The sequence below is a fragment of the Agelaius phoeniceus genome, chromosome 6, assembly GCF_051311805.1.
Source record: "Agelaius phoeniceus isolate bAgePho1 chromosome 6, bAgePho1.hap1, whole genome shotgun sequence".
In the NCBI taxonomy this organism is placed as follows: domain Eukaryota; kingdom Metazoa; phylum Chordata; class Aves; order Passeriformes; family Icteridae; genus Agelaius; species Agelaius phoeniceus.
In genome coordinates this window covers 17,619,801-17,633,799 of record NC_135270.1, presented here as the reverse complement: position 1 = coordinate 17,633,799, position 13,999 = coordinate 17,619,801, and the positions used below count along the sequence as shown (strand labels likewise).

The 13,999-nt window shown below is 42.1% G+C and overlaps 1 protein-coding gene across 14 annotated transcripts in view; it reads left to right on the top strand.

Annotated features, from left to right (window-relative positions):
* Nucleotides 1–13,999, top strand: part of BRSK2 (BR serine/threonine kinase 2) — a 303,871-nt gene that overhangs the window by 273,759 nt on the left and 16,113 nt on the right. For all 14 annotated transcript variants that reach the window (XM_077179936.1, XM_077179935.1, XM_077179934.1 and 11 more), the window contains 3 exons: nucleotides 4,346–4,469; nucleotides 6,418–6,598; nucleotides 7,238–7,327. In XM_077179936.1, coding sequence (XP_077036051.1) covers nucleotides 4,346–4,469; nucleotides 6,418–6,598; nucleotides 7,238–7,327 — 395 coding nt within the window. The remainder of the gene's footprint in view (nucleotides 1–4,345; nucleotides 4,470–6,417; nucleotides 6,599–7,237; nucleotides 7,328–13,999) is intronic.

Here is a 13,999-nt window from a genome sequence, read left to right as displayed (position 1 = left end):
CTGGAGAGGCTAAGCAGTGGCTTATACTGGCACTAACTGTGCACCAAAAAGTCTTCCTTTTAGTACAGGAGAGTTTGCATCCTCAGGATAGCATGCAGGAGGCTCTGCTAAGATGATTCAGAGGGATCTTTGGCTGCCAGAGTAAATGCAGTGTTAATTCTAGGCAGCAGTACTGGGACATGGAGAAGCTGTTTCATATTCACCAGGCTCATTCCTAAAAGTCAGTGTACATTTCAACCATTTCACTGCACAAATGTGCATCACTGCATGGCAGGTTTGGAAGTCCCTGCCAGAGTGCTGCTCCAAACACTTCCTAATATGCAACAGATGCCAAATTATTCCTTTTTATTTTCACAGCTTGTGTTTGTGCACCCAATGCCCATAGACTTAGCCTGCCAACCAAGGCAATTTGGCCTCTTGTTGAGAGACTTGTATGAAATATTCATGAGTTTTGGATGGGAATTTTGAGCTGAAAGTTTTGTAAATGGTGACAATGGTATTGTCTTCACAACTTGCTCCAGACCTGGCTTTTGTCTGGTGTGAGATGGACATTCTATGTGTATAGCTGCAGAATGAGGGATAAAGAGAGATAAACACTTCAGGAGAGGGAGAAGTAGAGATTAGTAAAGGTATTCAGGAAGAAAAATGGAATATACTGTGTTTTCAACACTTTCAAGCATTTACTAATAGAGAGGCATGAGAGAATTCCATAAAATTGTCACATCATTATCACAGAAATATACAATACTCTCATCTCACATGTTTTTAAAGCCATTAAAACAGAAAACCTTTAGAATTAAATTTCTTCTCTTCCTTGCATCTATGCTGGTGGAAGTTTTGCTGTTAATTTATTGCCTTCCCTGCTTCCCACTCACTTTTTAAAAGCTGGTGGAGAGAAGTAGTGCCTATCATTTGAGGCAGTTTGGATGCAAGTCAAAGCCTAAGGCCCTCTTTTCTTTTTCTGTATAATTGCCAAATTAATGAGTTCAATTGGGCTGCACCCTGCAGTAAACATAATAAAAGTCATAAAAAATAATGAACTAGATTATATTTTAATGATAGATGTCTGTTGCTCAGTGCCCACTTCTACATATCTTATTTTTTCCCATATTTTCTTCTTTTCTGTAAGAAATAAGATATCCTTATCAAGAGCTGTATTGACCTCATGGGTTGAGTGATAAATACATGTCCTAGCTCTGTCTGGTGCAGCAGTGCCTGCCATTCATTTAACAAACTTGATGATGAGGTAATACACTTTGACATGTCTGGGTAATGCTGTTCTTTCTCATGTGAAAAAGCCCTAGAAAATGTGTTAGGGATGACATTTAAAGAGATTTAGCTCCAGCTGCTTTAAACCTGCAAAGCTCCATTTGCTTGAGTAGAAATGCTGCTATTTATGCTAGGCAGGTAAACCTCTGGAGGTTACTGATCCATGTGCTCAGAGACAGAGAGGGAACGTGGTCAGACACTCCAAAAGTAAGGAAAGGAACAACATGATAGGAGTGTGAAATTTGGTGTGAAGTAATAAAGCACCAGTGTCTATTTTCATGCTACTTTCTTTGCTTTTTCATCAAATGGACACCTGATTGGATTCCTTAGTGTAATCTACATACCCAGCCTCCCCCAGGTATCTCCTATCCCACTCCCCCTTTAAGAAGTTTGCCTTGGTAAGAGAAGATTCTTAATTTTAAGTACGTTTTGTTCTGCTTACAGCCTGATCTTGAGAGATGCTAGAGCGTGTCATTCAGGGTGCTGAGGATTCATATGCATTTTAACCCAAGTTAGCAGCACTTAATGCCCTCTAAGAGGAGAAAAAGCTTTATTGTGTAATTTTACTCCAAAACTGTCCCCTCTTCTTAGTGGATCTATTTCCTAGCTGTATGAGTACAGCTAGTTCTGCCAGTTGTGGGGAGAAAAGCCAGTGCATATGTGCTGTGTCTTGATTCTGCTCATTACAGAAACAGGAGAGGCCACTGGCATCTATTCTGTCTTATGTGACACTAGCAAAATTATTTTAGTGAATTCAAATGATTTACAAGCTGGAGCATAGCCCAGGCTAGCAGTGAATCTTCCAGACTTGCTATTACTGTGATAACCTCACCAAGGAAAAGAGCCCAGGTGGACTTTGGAGGCTCCAGACCATGTTGAGCAGGGAAAAAAACTCCCAGTGTTCTGGGCCCTTGTTACCTGTGCTTGTTAAGAGACCTATAAATGAAGGGCCAGCAAAACCATTAATGAAAATACAAAAATGAAAAGCCATATTTTAAGATGGCAGACCTGCAATTAAATAAGCACACTTTTCCAGGCCCATGCTTCCCCTTGGCCCCTGGAATCCATCCAGCAGCCCTGGTTCAGATGATGATACATCCAAGCCTAGGACAAGCAGCCGTTTTAGATGGATAACCAGGTGCTAATTTACTAATGAGCACAGACCCCTTACATGCAGGGAGCTATTGCCCCAGCTCTCCAGGGGCTTGCAGAGTTGTTGTGGTGTGTGAGAGACACATGAGCTAATTAGTATGTAATTTTCTTCCTCACTCTAACCCTGGCTCCTTAACGACCATTTAAATGAGAGGCCCTTTCTCTTTACTGCTCCCTGTGCTAATCTCTGGCTCACTGGCTTCTTTACAGCTGCCTATGAATATTTTAGGGAGTGACAGGTTTCCAGCCCACTTTAATTGAGTGGGGGGCACTGTTTTAACCAAATTGCAAGTGAATCTTTCTCTACTCTTATTTTTGGTTGCCTGCAGTAAATGAAGCAAATCACTATTTGCCCAGCTGAGTACTCTTCCAGTTGTGGTCTTTCTGCTGTGTGCATTAAATGGGCAGTGGGCCCACAGCTGCACGATTCAAGGAGCATTCTGAGATGGGGAATGAATGCAAGTTGCTGGACACTGCTGAGGTCAAGCTTTGTTCTTTATCCTGAAGGCCTAGGCTTCAAATTATTTTCTTAGTTTGCTCCTCTCTCTCTTAGCCTCTGTCCTTCCTCTGCCTCTGCCTCACTTTGCCTCAGAAAGTGAGGCTACTTGCAGCCTGCTCCAGCTGTTTATTGCTCTGCTGGAAAACTGGTGTGTAGAGCCCTTTTGCAGATGGCTCTCCTTGTCTGGAGAGATTGTCTTCTTCCACTGAGTGATGGATGTCCATCCTGTTGCTTGCCATACTGCAGACTGGATTTGGTGTTAGAAAGTATGCTGTAGAGGGGGTAAAAAAGGCAATCTCTTGGTGGCAGGTCTTTTAATTTCTGACATTTTTACGCTGAATTCTTTCCTAGAACATGGCTGATTTAAGTGTGGTTTTCCCTGGGTTTAGTTTGGTCCAGTAAGTCTTTGGCTGTGTCTCACAGCTGACAGTCTCTTTTCTCCTCTCAAAACCACACCTGTCAGAGATGCTACTTTGAGGTCTAGATAGTGTCTCTCATTAACATTCATGTCCCTGCATTCTTCCTTTAGCCTGTTTAACTTAAAAGCCAATGTCAATGAAGTGCATTGGAATGGTTAAACAATAAGCAAAGTCAAACGTTTGCTGATACAATCACTGTGAAAAAACAGAGCAATTTCATTTTGTGATGAAACCACCACCTGATGCTGGAACAAACTGAGGATCTAGACTGCTGTCAGTGGAAAGCCTGAACTGTGCCTTGCATGATGTTGTTATCTCCTTTCTTAATACTGAAAATTCATTCCTTTGTAGGCTAACCAGAGTTTACACACAACATAGACACCCTGAATGGGGCTGATGAACAGAACAGTCTTTGTCCTGGCCTTGTGTAATTGTGCATTTCACTCACTGGTAGATTGGAGCTCCAGTGAAATCTACAGCTTGCTTCAAGAAGCAAGGGCTTGTGACTGTACAGGACACCTTCAGAAAAGTATCTTTCCAAAGGAGTTACAGTTGGGTGGGAAGGAACCAAAAGAGTTGAAATTGGGTGGGAAGGAACTTAAATCTTTATGTTGCCAGGATCTGCATGTTGTCACAAGAAATTGAGACATCCCTGGAGACAAACCAGAAATGTGTCCCCTGATTTATATGTATGCTATGTGTGCAGTATTCACTGGTATGTTGGCTCAGTCAGAAGAGTTACCATTGCTCCTGATTTTTCACTGTTGGTGACACATGCTGCCAGACCCAGGCTGTGTGGTCTGTCATTTCATCAGTTTTCACTAAGTGAAATGTCATTCTGGATGTTCTGTGATGCTATTTCCCACTTATTAGTAGTAATATCATCACATCTGGAGTGTCATCAAAACTTTTTCATGTGTTATTTAATATTTTTTCTAGCTAGGGGCATGTATGAAATAAGAAATGGTGTTCCATATTCTAAACATCTTTCTTTTCATTACTTCAGGCTTGCCAAAAAATCTTGGTTCGGTAACTTCATCAACTTGGAGAAAGAAGAACAGATTTTTGTGGTCATTAAGGACAAGCCATTAAGCTCCATTAAGGCTGATATAGTCCACGCTTTCCTCTCGGTGAGTAACCCCAGCTGCCTCTTGGAGCCACCCCTCACTGGTCATTCCAGGACTCCATGTGCCAAATGTTACTGGACAGGGGCTCTGCTCCTTCAAAAGCATCCTCTGTGGATTTAATTTACATGGCCTGCACTGGACTGTGTGTGAATTACTAACTGTAGATAATGCTCTCTAAGGTGAAATAAGATTTCAGCCTTCTTGGCAAGGCCTCCAGGTTGCCAGAGTTTGGAATTCCACAGCAGTGGAGCACACTGCTGGCACAGTATCAAGACAGTGATTTGCTGCTTTGTCAAATCAGCCTTACAGTCGCTGGCTGAGCAGCAGATTGGGTTTCCCTTTGATGGGGATGCCCTCCACCACTTCAGCCAGACAAAAGGCCTGTCCTGCATCTGCACTTGTTACTTTAAATCCCCACTTCAGTGCTGTAAGGCAGAAAGAAGGGTTATTTCTTCTGGTGTCCAGAGTTTCAGTTGTTGCAGATGTGAAGAAAGCAGGGAGAAATTGTCTTTTTTTCCTATAGAAAGTCCTTTTTCTCATTATCTAGAGGTACCATGATAAAAAAGTGAGGACAGCAAAGGTATTTCAAGAGGTTTTTCAATTCAAGGTAGTCAAAGCAAAGGTATTTCAAGAGGTTTTTCAATTCAAGGTAGTCAACAACATAATTAGACTTTTTCCAATAGAATTAAGAGAAGGAAACTTAAATTCTTATATAGTTTGTTATATTGATTTTTTTTTCCACAAAATACTGAACTCCATTTTAATCTTTGTGATTCTGCAATGAACTTCTCCAAAAAAATAGCTGTAACCCTTGTTACTGTACAAGCACACAAGGAGTAAGTGCATTACAGTGGAGGGCATCAGACACTGGTGTCCATCCCAGGCTGGTTGTAAGCAGCCATGTTCCTGTATCAATTTCATGCATTTAGCTGTGCTTTTGGGTTTGTATTGTTGTGCAGTGTGTTCTACTGTCTATACTGGTTGATCCTGTGTGTACCCCACTTGTGGCTTAGGTGTGATGTAGGGACTTGTGTGCAAAACCAGTGAATTGTCTCTTACAGCAACATCCAAACTTAAATGCATTGTCATAGCCAGCTAATTAACCCCTTAAAGTCAGCTTCTCAAAGAACTCATCTTCATTTTTTTCCTCCTAGAGATTAGAGACAGATTTCCAAGTAATTTGTTTGTTTTTCTTTTAATGTGGTCCTTTATGAAGCAATAAATAGAATATGAGTATGCTGTTAAATTTTGGAGGAAAGTGTGAAAGGTAACTGCTTGAAAATTAGGAAGTTATGAAATTCCACAGTGGTTCTAAATACACAGATGTTGCATGATGTCACAAAGCTTCTCAGAGTTCTTTTACATATTGATAGAAGTTTGGGTGAGTTATTTGCAGGCATGTGGATGTCCCAAGCTCTTCAGGTGCCCTGATGTCTATCTGACATCACAGAATCACCAAGTAACTGAAGTTGGAAAGGCCTTCAGGAGGTCTTCTGCTCAAAACAGGATCAGCTGTGAAATCAGACCAGGCTGTTTAGGTGTTTTTTATATTCAGTTTTATATCCCACTGACTTTCCTGTCCACTCCCTTAATATCACCTTTTGCTCAGCAAAAGGCATTTCTCAAAAATGGTGGATGACTAGGACAAGAAAGACTGACTGTATGAAATTGAGCAACATGTGTAAATTCATAAGTATGTTGGGTATTCCAGCAATATTCAACCCTTAAATTTAGGTCAGTCCTGTAAGCAGCTGTGCATTCTTCTGTGGTGCCCAGCAACCTGTTCTCTTACTGATTTCACAAGAACACTGTACATTAAAAATTCAAGACCAGAAGCAAATCTAGTAAATGTTACTCATTCTGGAAGTGTGTGTTGTTATAAACAGAATTTTGCAGGTTTTTTTTCCATTTAGCACTGGTTCTATTTTCTGCTTCTACCAATCTCTTTCAGATCCCAAGTCTCAGTCACAGTGTCATCTCACAGACAAGTTTCCGTGCAGAATATAAGTCCACAGGAGGTCCTGCTGTCTTCCAGAAGCCAGTGAAGTTCCAGGTGGACATAACATACACAGAAGGGGGAGAGGCGCAAAAGGAGAACGGGATCTACTCTGTCACTTTCACACTCTTATCAGGTAACCATGGCAAAGCTCTAAAATGGGTGCCAGCTGGCTTGGTCCTTGCTGATAATAGAGGCCTGCAAATTGCTCTGCCAGAGGAAAAAAAACTGGCTTAACCTCAGGAAAATTCAGTCAAGGGCAAGGAGGACATCAGGAACAAAAATGGTGTTGGTAGAGATGGAAATGCAGGGAGGGAAGGAGATTCCCAAAGAGGTGAAGTTGGCACTGCCATGATTAGTGCTAAAATGGCTGTTCTGCACACCAGTTTTGGTGTAACTCATGGTACTGGCTCCCTGTTTCGTTCAGAAGTCTCAGAGTCTCAGCTGGGCACTGTGAGGCCATAGTTTCTTCCTTCTGACTGAGACATGCACTCACCCTTTTCTTCTGGGTGGCCGCATGTCCCCCACAGGGGTTGCAGCAAGGAAACAGACCCCTTCACCTTTTCTGTCTTTACAAAAGGAGCCCCAAAGCCATTCCTCTTCCTGTTGAGCCCAGCACACCATAGCCCCTTTGGCTGAAGGACAGACACACAGTCAGGACACCTCTGGGGACAAGACTGAAGGGAAGATGCTTGTGATCCTTCCCCTGCAGCCTTGTGTGTGGGCTTGGCTCCCATTGCTCTCACAGCTGCTTGTGCCTCTTCTCTCCTGGCAGGTCCAAGCCGTCGCTTTAAGAGGGTAGTAGAAACCATTCAGGCACAGTTGTTAAGCACACATGACCAGCCTTCAGTGCAGCAGTTATCAGGTAAGTGGCTTCTACTGTCCAGCACCTTCAGCAGGGACAGGAAGGTGAAATGCCTCTCGTAGCAGGAGGCTGAGGGAGGCCATCCCTCTGATTACAGCAAAAAACGAGCTCCATTCAGACAGAGCAGTAACTCCCTGCTCCCACCCCACTCCTCCGTTTCTCATTCCCTCTCCAGTGCTCCCAGCGCATTCCCCAGTTGAACAGCTTCTGCCCTCTGCCCGCCCAAAGAGCCATTTGCCCACTTCTCCATCAAAAGCTGCATCATCAACAGATCTTCCAGATTTTATCCAGTTCCAGAATCTCCCAGAGTAGGGACATGCTCTAGAGGATACTTGATTTTCAAACCCTTCAGGTGTACTTTAGAAACCTCCAACTTCAGTGGGTCCCTGAGCAAACTTGAGAGCTACTTTTAACTTAGCCATTAACATGTGGTCAGGAGGTGGCTAATAGTTTCCAGGAGTGTGATCCAATTCTCAATACTGTGGTAGCACAAATTATATACTAAGGTTCTGCAGAAGCTCTATTTTATCTATTTGAAAAGTAAATTTCAATTCCTTGTGGTGGTAGAGAAAGCCTTACATGTGTGACCCTGTGCAATGACATCAATCTGGATGTGCAGGCAGCCTGAATTGATAATACTGAAACTGGCCTCATCCCATCATTATGTAGCAGGTGTTCACTCTGAACACTGAAGTGGTTGTACAGACACACACAAAATCTCTGTGGTAACTCTTCTATCCTCTAAAAGGACAGAACAAAGAAGAAGGTGAAAATTGAAAACTTAAGGCAGATAAGCTATTGGGAATGCATCAAGGAAGGAAAAGTAGAGAAAAGCTGAAAGAATGTGCACGTACTGGAGATAAATAGGAGCAAGTGGAGAGCAGAGGCTGCAGCAGAAGACAGTGAGGCAGAAGGAGTGGAAGATGAGAAGGAAGTAAATAAATACTATGCTTTAGAGCCAAATTCTGTTCTTGACCCTTGTGTGAACAAGCCAAGACAAAAGTGGGGGAGTTAAGTTGGCATTGCATCCTCCAATTAAGTCCCAGATGTCCTCGGCTCGTTGCACATATGGGTTACATCCTTCTGGTCTAACTGTGGCTTTAGCATCCAAAGATAAATTAACTGCATAGAAGTGTGTATGCCTAGTACCTGACAGAGAAATATGCTCAGTTCAGTGTCCTCTTTGCTTTTGGCCTCCAGCACTGCCTGATCCTTCTGCATGCTGGAATACAATGGTGCCCAGCATATGGGTTATTCTGTTCAGTAGCAGGGAAAAGAAGGACATTATAACTATGGTTGATTCAGGTTTTTGCTGTCTGGACTTTCGAAATTAAATCAAAATCAAGGAAGCAGCTAGAATTTTCTGCTAGCCTTTCCTCCTGGGAATTGCTAGGGCTGAGTGGGAGTGAGGGGATTGAGATAGAAAAGCATCCTTTAAATGTATTTCATATTACTCCTGATGCATGGACAACATTTAAGTATTCCTTGTTTCTTCAGGAATGAGGTGTACCCTTACTTTCTTGTGAGGAAAAAATTATTTATAAAGTAAATAACTTGATGATCTCTCTTAGCTTCATCACCCTAATAAGTGCTAGCTACTGAGGCTCTATAGAAAAACTGGAACCCTCTTGCACACTTGCATGTGAAGCAGGATATCTCCCTTAGAAAGCCATATTATAGCAGGAATAAAAACCATTCATCTGACCAAGACTCAGGGAAATGTTATGGGCATACTCTGCTATGAGAAATGTATTTGACTTACAGTTTTGCTCTGGTTCTGGAATGAAAAAATCCTATTATTTATACTGCCTGAAGCTAATGAGAGCATATTGTTCTAGCAGGGAAAACCCTGCCTGACCTCTAATGCCAGACTGCAGCAGATAACTTCACATGGAGCAAAACCAAAATTAATGGTCTCTTGAAATTTAAAAATGATAATTCCCTTAGCTGGGGACTTACCCAGGCAAGACAGCTCACGAGACAGGATATCAAACTGTTATGTATCACACCACCTAACCTGATCAGGAATATGCAAGTCTTTCGAAAATGAGAGAAGTCAACTTGAAAATTTTAGGTTTGAGCAGCATTCAAGAAAGAGAGAAAAGGAAGGGAAGGGAAATAAAGGGATTGTTACCAAAAAAGAGACAACTTTTGTATCAAAGTAGGGTGGCCCAGTAGTTCACATACCCAGCCAAGTAAGTAAGAGAGTAAGGGGAAGTAAAAGGATAAAGGACAGAAAAGTTCACATTCAGCACCTTGCTTAGCTGGGTGTCTGGTTGGAAACGTGTGCAAAATCTTCCTAGAAATTGTCATTGAATTAATCAGCATTTCTCCCTAGAAACAAAGCAGTCTTCTCTGTTTCTCTTCTCCTCCCATAGTGCCAGCTCTGAACACCACATAGGGATTGTGGAGGTTGGGCCCTGTTCAGGGTCATGGTTTGAGGACCCTCTGTAGGCAGTCTACTGCTGCAACAGATTGAGCTCACCCTCACTTAGACTCTCTTCCTCCATGGCTCTGAGCATGGCACTGTCCCCTGACCAGCAGCACTGGCTCAGCACTGGAGCTTTTCCTAGCTCCTTGTGCACAGGCACATCCTATGTGTCTTGTCTCTCCTGCCTTACAGAGTTCTGATGCTCTTACAGGTGGGATGATGAAAACAATCTGTGAAAGGTGCATGCATGTAAAGGGAGACCTGCAGAAGGGGAAGATTTAATGATTGCAGTGTAAAGCAGAACAGCAAGGCCTAAGGAACATGTGGAAGTGAGAGCCATTCTCTCTGCTGCCCCTCTGATCTGCTGTGCAGCATCCCAGCCCCCTGAGCCGGCCTGCCTGGGTTTCAGAATGCATTTTCCTCTTTTTCATTCCTCCAGCTGACAACAGTGTTTGTAGATGTCATGTTGCCCATGCATCTCTGTGTGTGTGTGAGCCTGTTATGTACCTGATTTAGGCAGATGTGTTTCTGTGTCACACTTGAGCACCTTATAATATCCCTTCCTCCATATATCTCCCTCATTCACTTCCATTTTTCCATTCTAAGACTGGCTGTGCGTTTTTCTTCTGGCATGCTCTGAAGCAGGAAAATAGATTCCCTCCCTTACCTGAAAGAAAGTGTAAATAAATTAAATCCATTCCATAAGTTAATGTAATGTTTCTAAAATCCACTGTCTCGATGGACAAATTTAGTGCAACATACCAGCTTTGTATCCTAATGTTTCAGGAGCTCTGTGCCTTAACTGCTGAGACAATACCAGGTCTGTGACTCAACTTGCACAGAACAAGTAAATAGGGATTGATTGTTCATTTTTTCTTCCTGATGAAAGAAACTAGAGGCCAGCATAAGGTAGTGGAAGCCAAGTACCAAGAAGGCCATTGGAAAAACGTGTCTTTCTGTAATCTAGAATTGGTGGAACTCCTCACTGAAACAGGTTCTGAATGTAAGGGGCTTACAGATGCTCATCATCCCCTGAGTACTTCTTACTCACAGGGAGGTTGGATAACTCCCTGCAGAGAAATCTTCATGGGACTGCTAAACAGAGAAACTACAGCAGGTTCAGGAAATCTCCAACCTGGCAGTGGTGAGTGAGGCAGTGGTAGGAGAAGTGTTCTATAAGCTTGGCCTGCTCTTGCACTCCTGGGTGTCTGGAGCTGCTGAGGGAGACAGAGCACCAGAGCACAGAATATTCTGAGCTGAAAGGGACTCACAAGGATCATCAAGTGTGACTCTCAGATGGTTTTGCCCTTTGATCTGACCCAGAATAGTTGTCCATGTGTGCTTGTTATTGGTATCACAAAAGCCATTACGCTCAGTGAGACCATGAAAGGGCCCCTTTGGGATGGAGTCTCACTGTCTGTGAGAGCAGCCAGCCTTGTTTCTTGTCCATGAATGGCTCCATCCAGGGCCCTTATACTCAGAATCTCTGCTTAGGTAATCCCTGGGCAGACTGCCCTTTGCTGGGATAAAAAGATCTCTCTCCATGGAGGACGATATCTGAGATTTGTTCCTTTGTTTCAGCCCAGCACTCTTTCCATTAAATCATGATCTGTTTTTCTCTGATGCCTTTGCATGAAAGAGTAATAGTAGCAGCTGGTGAATAGGGGCATGCAAAAGCCATCTGTGATCATTCATAGGGTAGCAATTTTTATTTCCCTAATATTTTCTTGCTTCTCTGAGCTTTGGTTTTAAGTGTGGGATGCTACATATTCGAATTTTTTCCCATTTTCCCATGTACTGGGCAATCAGCAATACTGCAATAACCTTTAAAACTTCTTTATAAAAGGTTTTCTGTTTCCTTATTATATTTATTGGCTTCATATCAGATTTTAACTATTGACATCTCCAAGTTCAGAACATCTCACTGTTACTGCTGGAAGTGCCTTTCATCAGCATAAACAAGTGTTTAGAGACCATATCTAGCTTCAAAACAGGGCAGTGCAAATTCTTCCTAGAGCACTGATCTGTGAGTTTCAGGTATTTTATGGCTCACAAGAGCTGCAGGCTGGCAAATTGCCACCAAAAAAACAAAAGTAAGAAACCTACAGTTTCCAAATGTGTGAAGGATTTTATCAAAATGGAAAATGGAGTAAGGAGCAAATGAAGTGCTTTGCAGGGTAAACTTCCAGCTGCAGACTCAAAAAAAAAAGGACTTTGTGAATGCCAGTTTGGAATTGGATTGCATGTTAGCTTTTTCTGGGGTTCATTCAGGTCCCAAGTTTCCTGCAATCTTCTGTGACCCTTTATGTATTACATTCTTGTAGTGTCTAGGGTAATTACTTCATCTTGCTATCACAGTTCCACCTACAAAAAGTGCCCTGTAATGCCTGGTTGGATTGGCAGAACACTGTGTTTTTGCTAAACAGCTTTAGTAGTATTACTGAGCAGCCTTCATTAAAATTAACTGGTAGTCCAGAAATAAAGGATGTAGAAAAAAGTCCAAGCTCTCCAGAGTTTTGATAGGAAAACAGAATTTCAAATAAGCACAGAAACACTGGGGAATTTCAATCTGCATGATAACTGCCTTGGACCAGAGGAGCTGGTGGCTCCCTTGACATCATCTCCCTTACTGGAGGTGTTTCCTGGGGACTGTGAGCATCTGGCAGGAGCTGCTCGGTGCTTTCTGGGATCCAGCCCTGGATTTGGAGATTTCAGAGGAGCAGCTGTTTGGGTGGGATTTCCTGGGCTGGGATGGGTCTCAGAGATATCTGAAGCATCACAAACCAGGCAGTTTCCTTGTGACATCTATGTAGGATAGAAATTAAAGAATAAAGAAAATTGGGAAAGAAAAATCAACAGAGCACTAGTAGTTTTTAATGGATTCAGAGCTTGTTTGGCCATTTGAAGGGAGGTCTTATTTCAACCAAAGCATTTGCCATCTGTTAGTGAGCTGAACTGGGTGTCATTTATGAAAGAGTCTTGGTCAAATCCAAAGTGTGAGTGACTTCCAGCAATTCCTATAAAATAAGGAATTGACTTATCCTCAGAAGGATTGAGAGCTGACACTGCCACTATGTTTTAATTTGTAAAATGAACAGGACACATTAAAAATGCAGTTACATGACCCATCAGTGCTTCTCAGACAGTTAAAAGCCTTTAGACCCTGGCTTTATTTACTTCTCATAACACCTGCATCCCACAGTCGCTGGATTATGGATTACTATCCATGAGGAGAAGCTGATTGGCAAGAATCTTAAGACTTCAAATTAGAATTAAAATTCTGCTTTAAAATGATGGAATACTTTATCACATAGAGTATTTACTAAAGCAGATGTTACAATAGGATGGAAATGAAAGAAGTATTGAAGTAAATATTCTAAAAGAGAAGCTGAAGACACATTAACACTGTCTTCCCAGTGATGCAGTATGAGCTCTGGTTCTGCCTTAGGAATTGGGGTAAAACAATCTGATCAGGTGTTGGAAAGACACTACAAATAAAAATTAATTCCTGTGAAGTTCCAGGGACTAGCCCTGACAATATGGAGAATTCAAAGCATAATTGTGCATAAAAGTTTTGAGAAAGACAAATTAGAAGTTTTATTGGTGTTAGTTTGATTTTTTTTCCCATGGTCTCATATTTCAGAAATTTTTTCTTATCTGTCAAAACTAATTCTATAACAAAAAAATTACAAAATTATACAAAATTACTTTTTTTGGGAACCAAATGGGCTCCAGAGCCCAAGATATTCGGCTGTCAAAAAGCCTCTGTTACAATCCCTTTTTTGTGTGTAGGTCTGTCAGCTTGTATTCTAATCACACAACTAATGTGTGTAGACCTGTGACACAGCTGGCTTTAAGTACCATAGAGAGCTGTGCTGACTGCAAATGACTTAGGAAAAAAGGCAGAGTTAACTTAAGGAGACATGATTACTCTTTAATTTGTTAAAATGAAGAATGAAACCAAAATACCGATTTCAGGAGGATCTTAGGCAATGTTTACCTGCTCTGACATTATCCAAATGTCAAACTACTTTTTTGTTTCCAGATTTCTGGTTACTGTGTGGCCAGTCAGTCTGGATACACTTGAGGGGAAAATTCCAGGTGTTGGAGCAGGGAGTCAGAAACAGTCTTCTGGTCATATCTGAGATTTTCTTTGCTCTTTATGTGTTCTTTCAAAGCTAAGTTCTGCTAATGGTTTTGTGAATGCTCTGGGGTCTACCACTGTAGATCTGCATCACTCT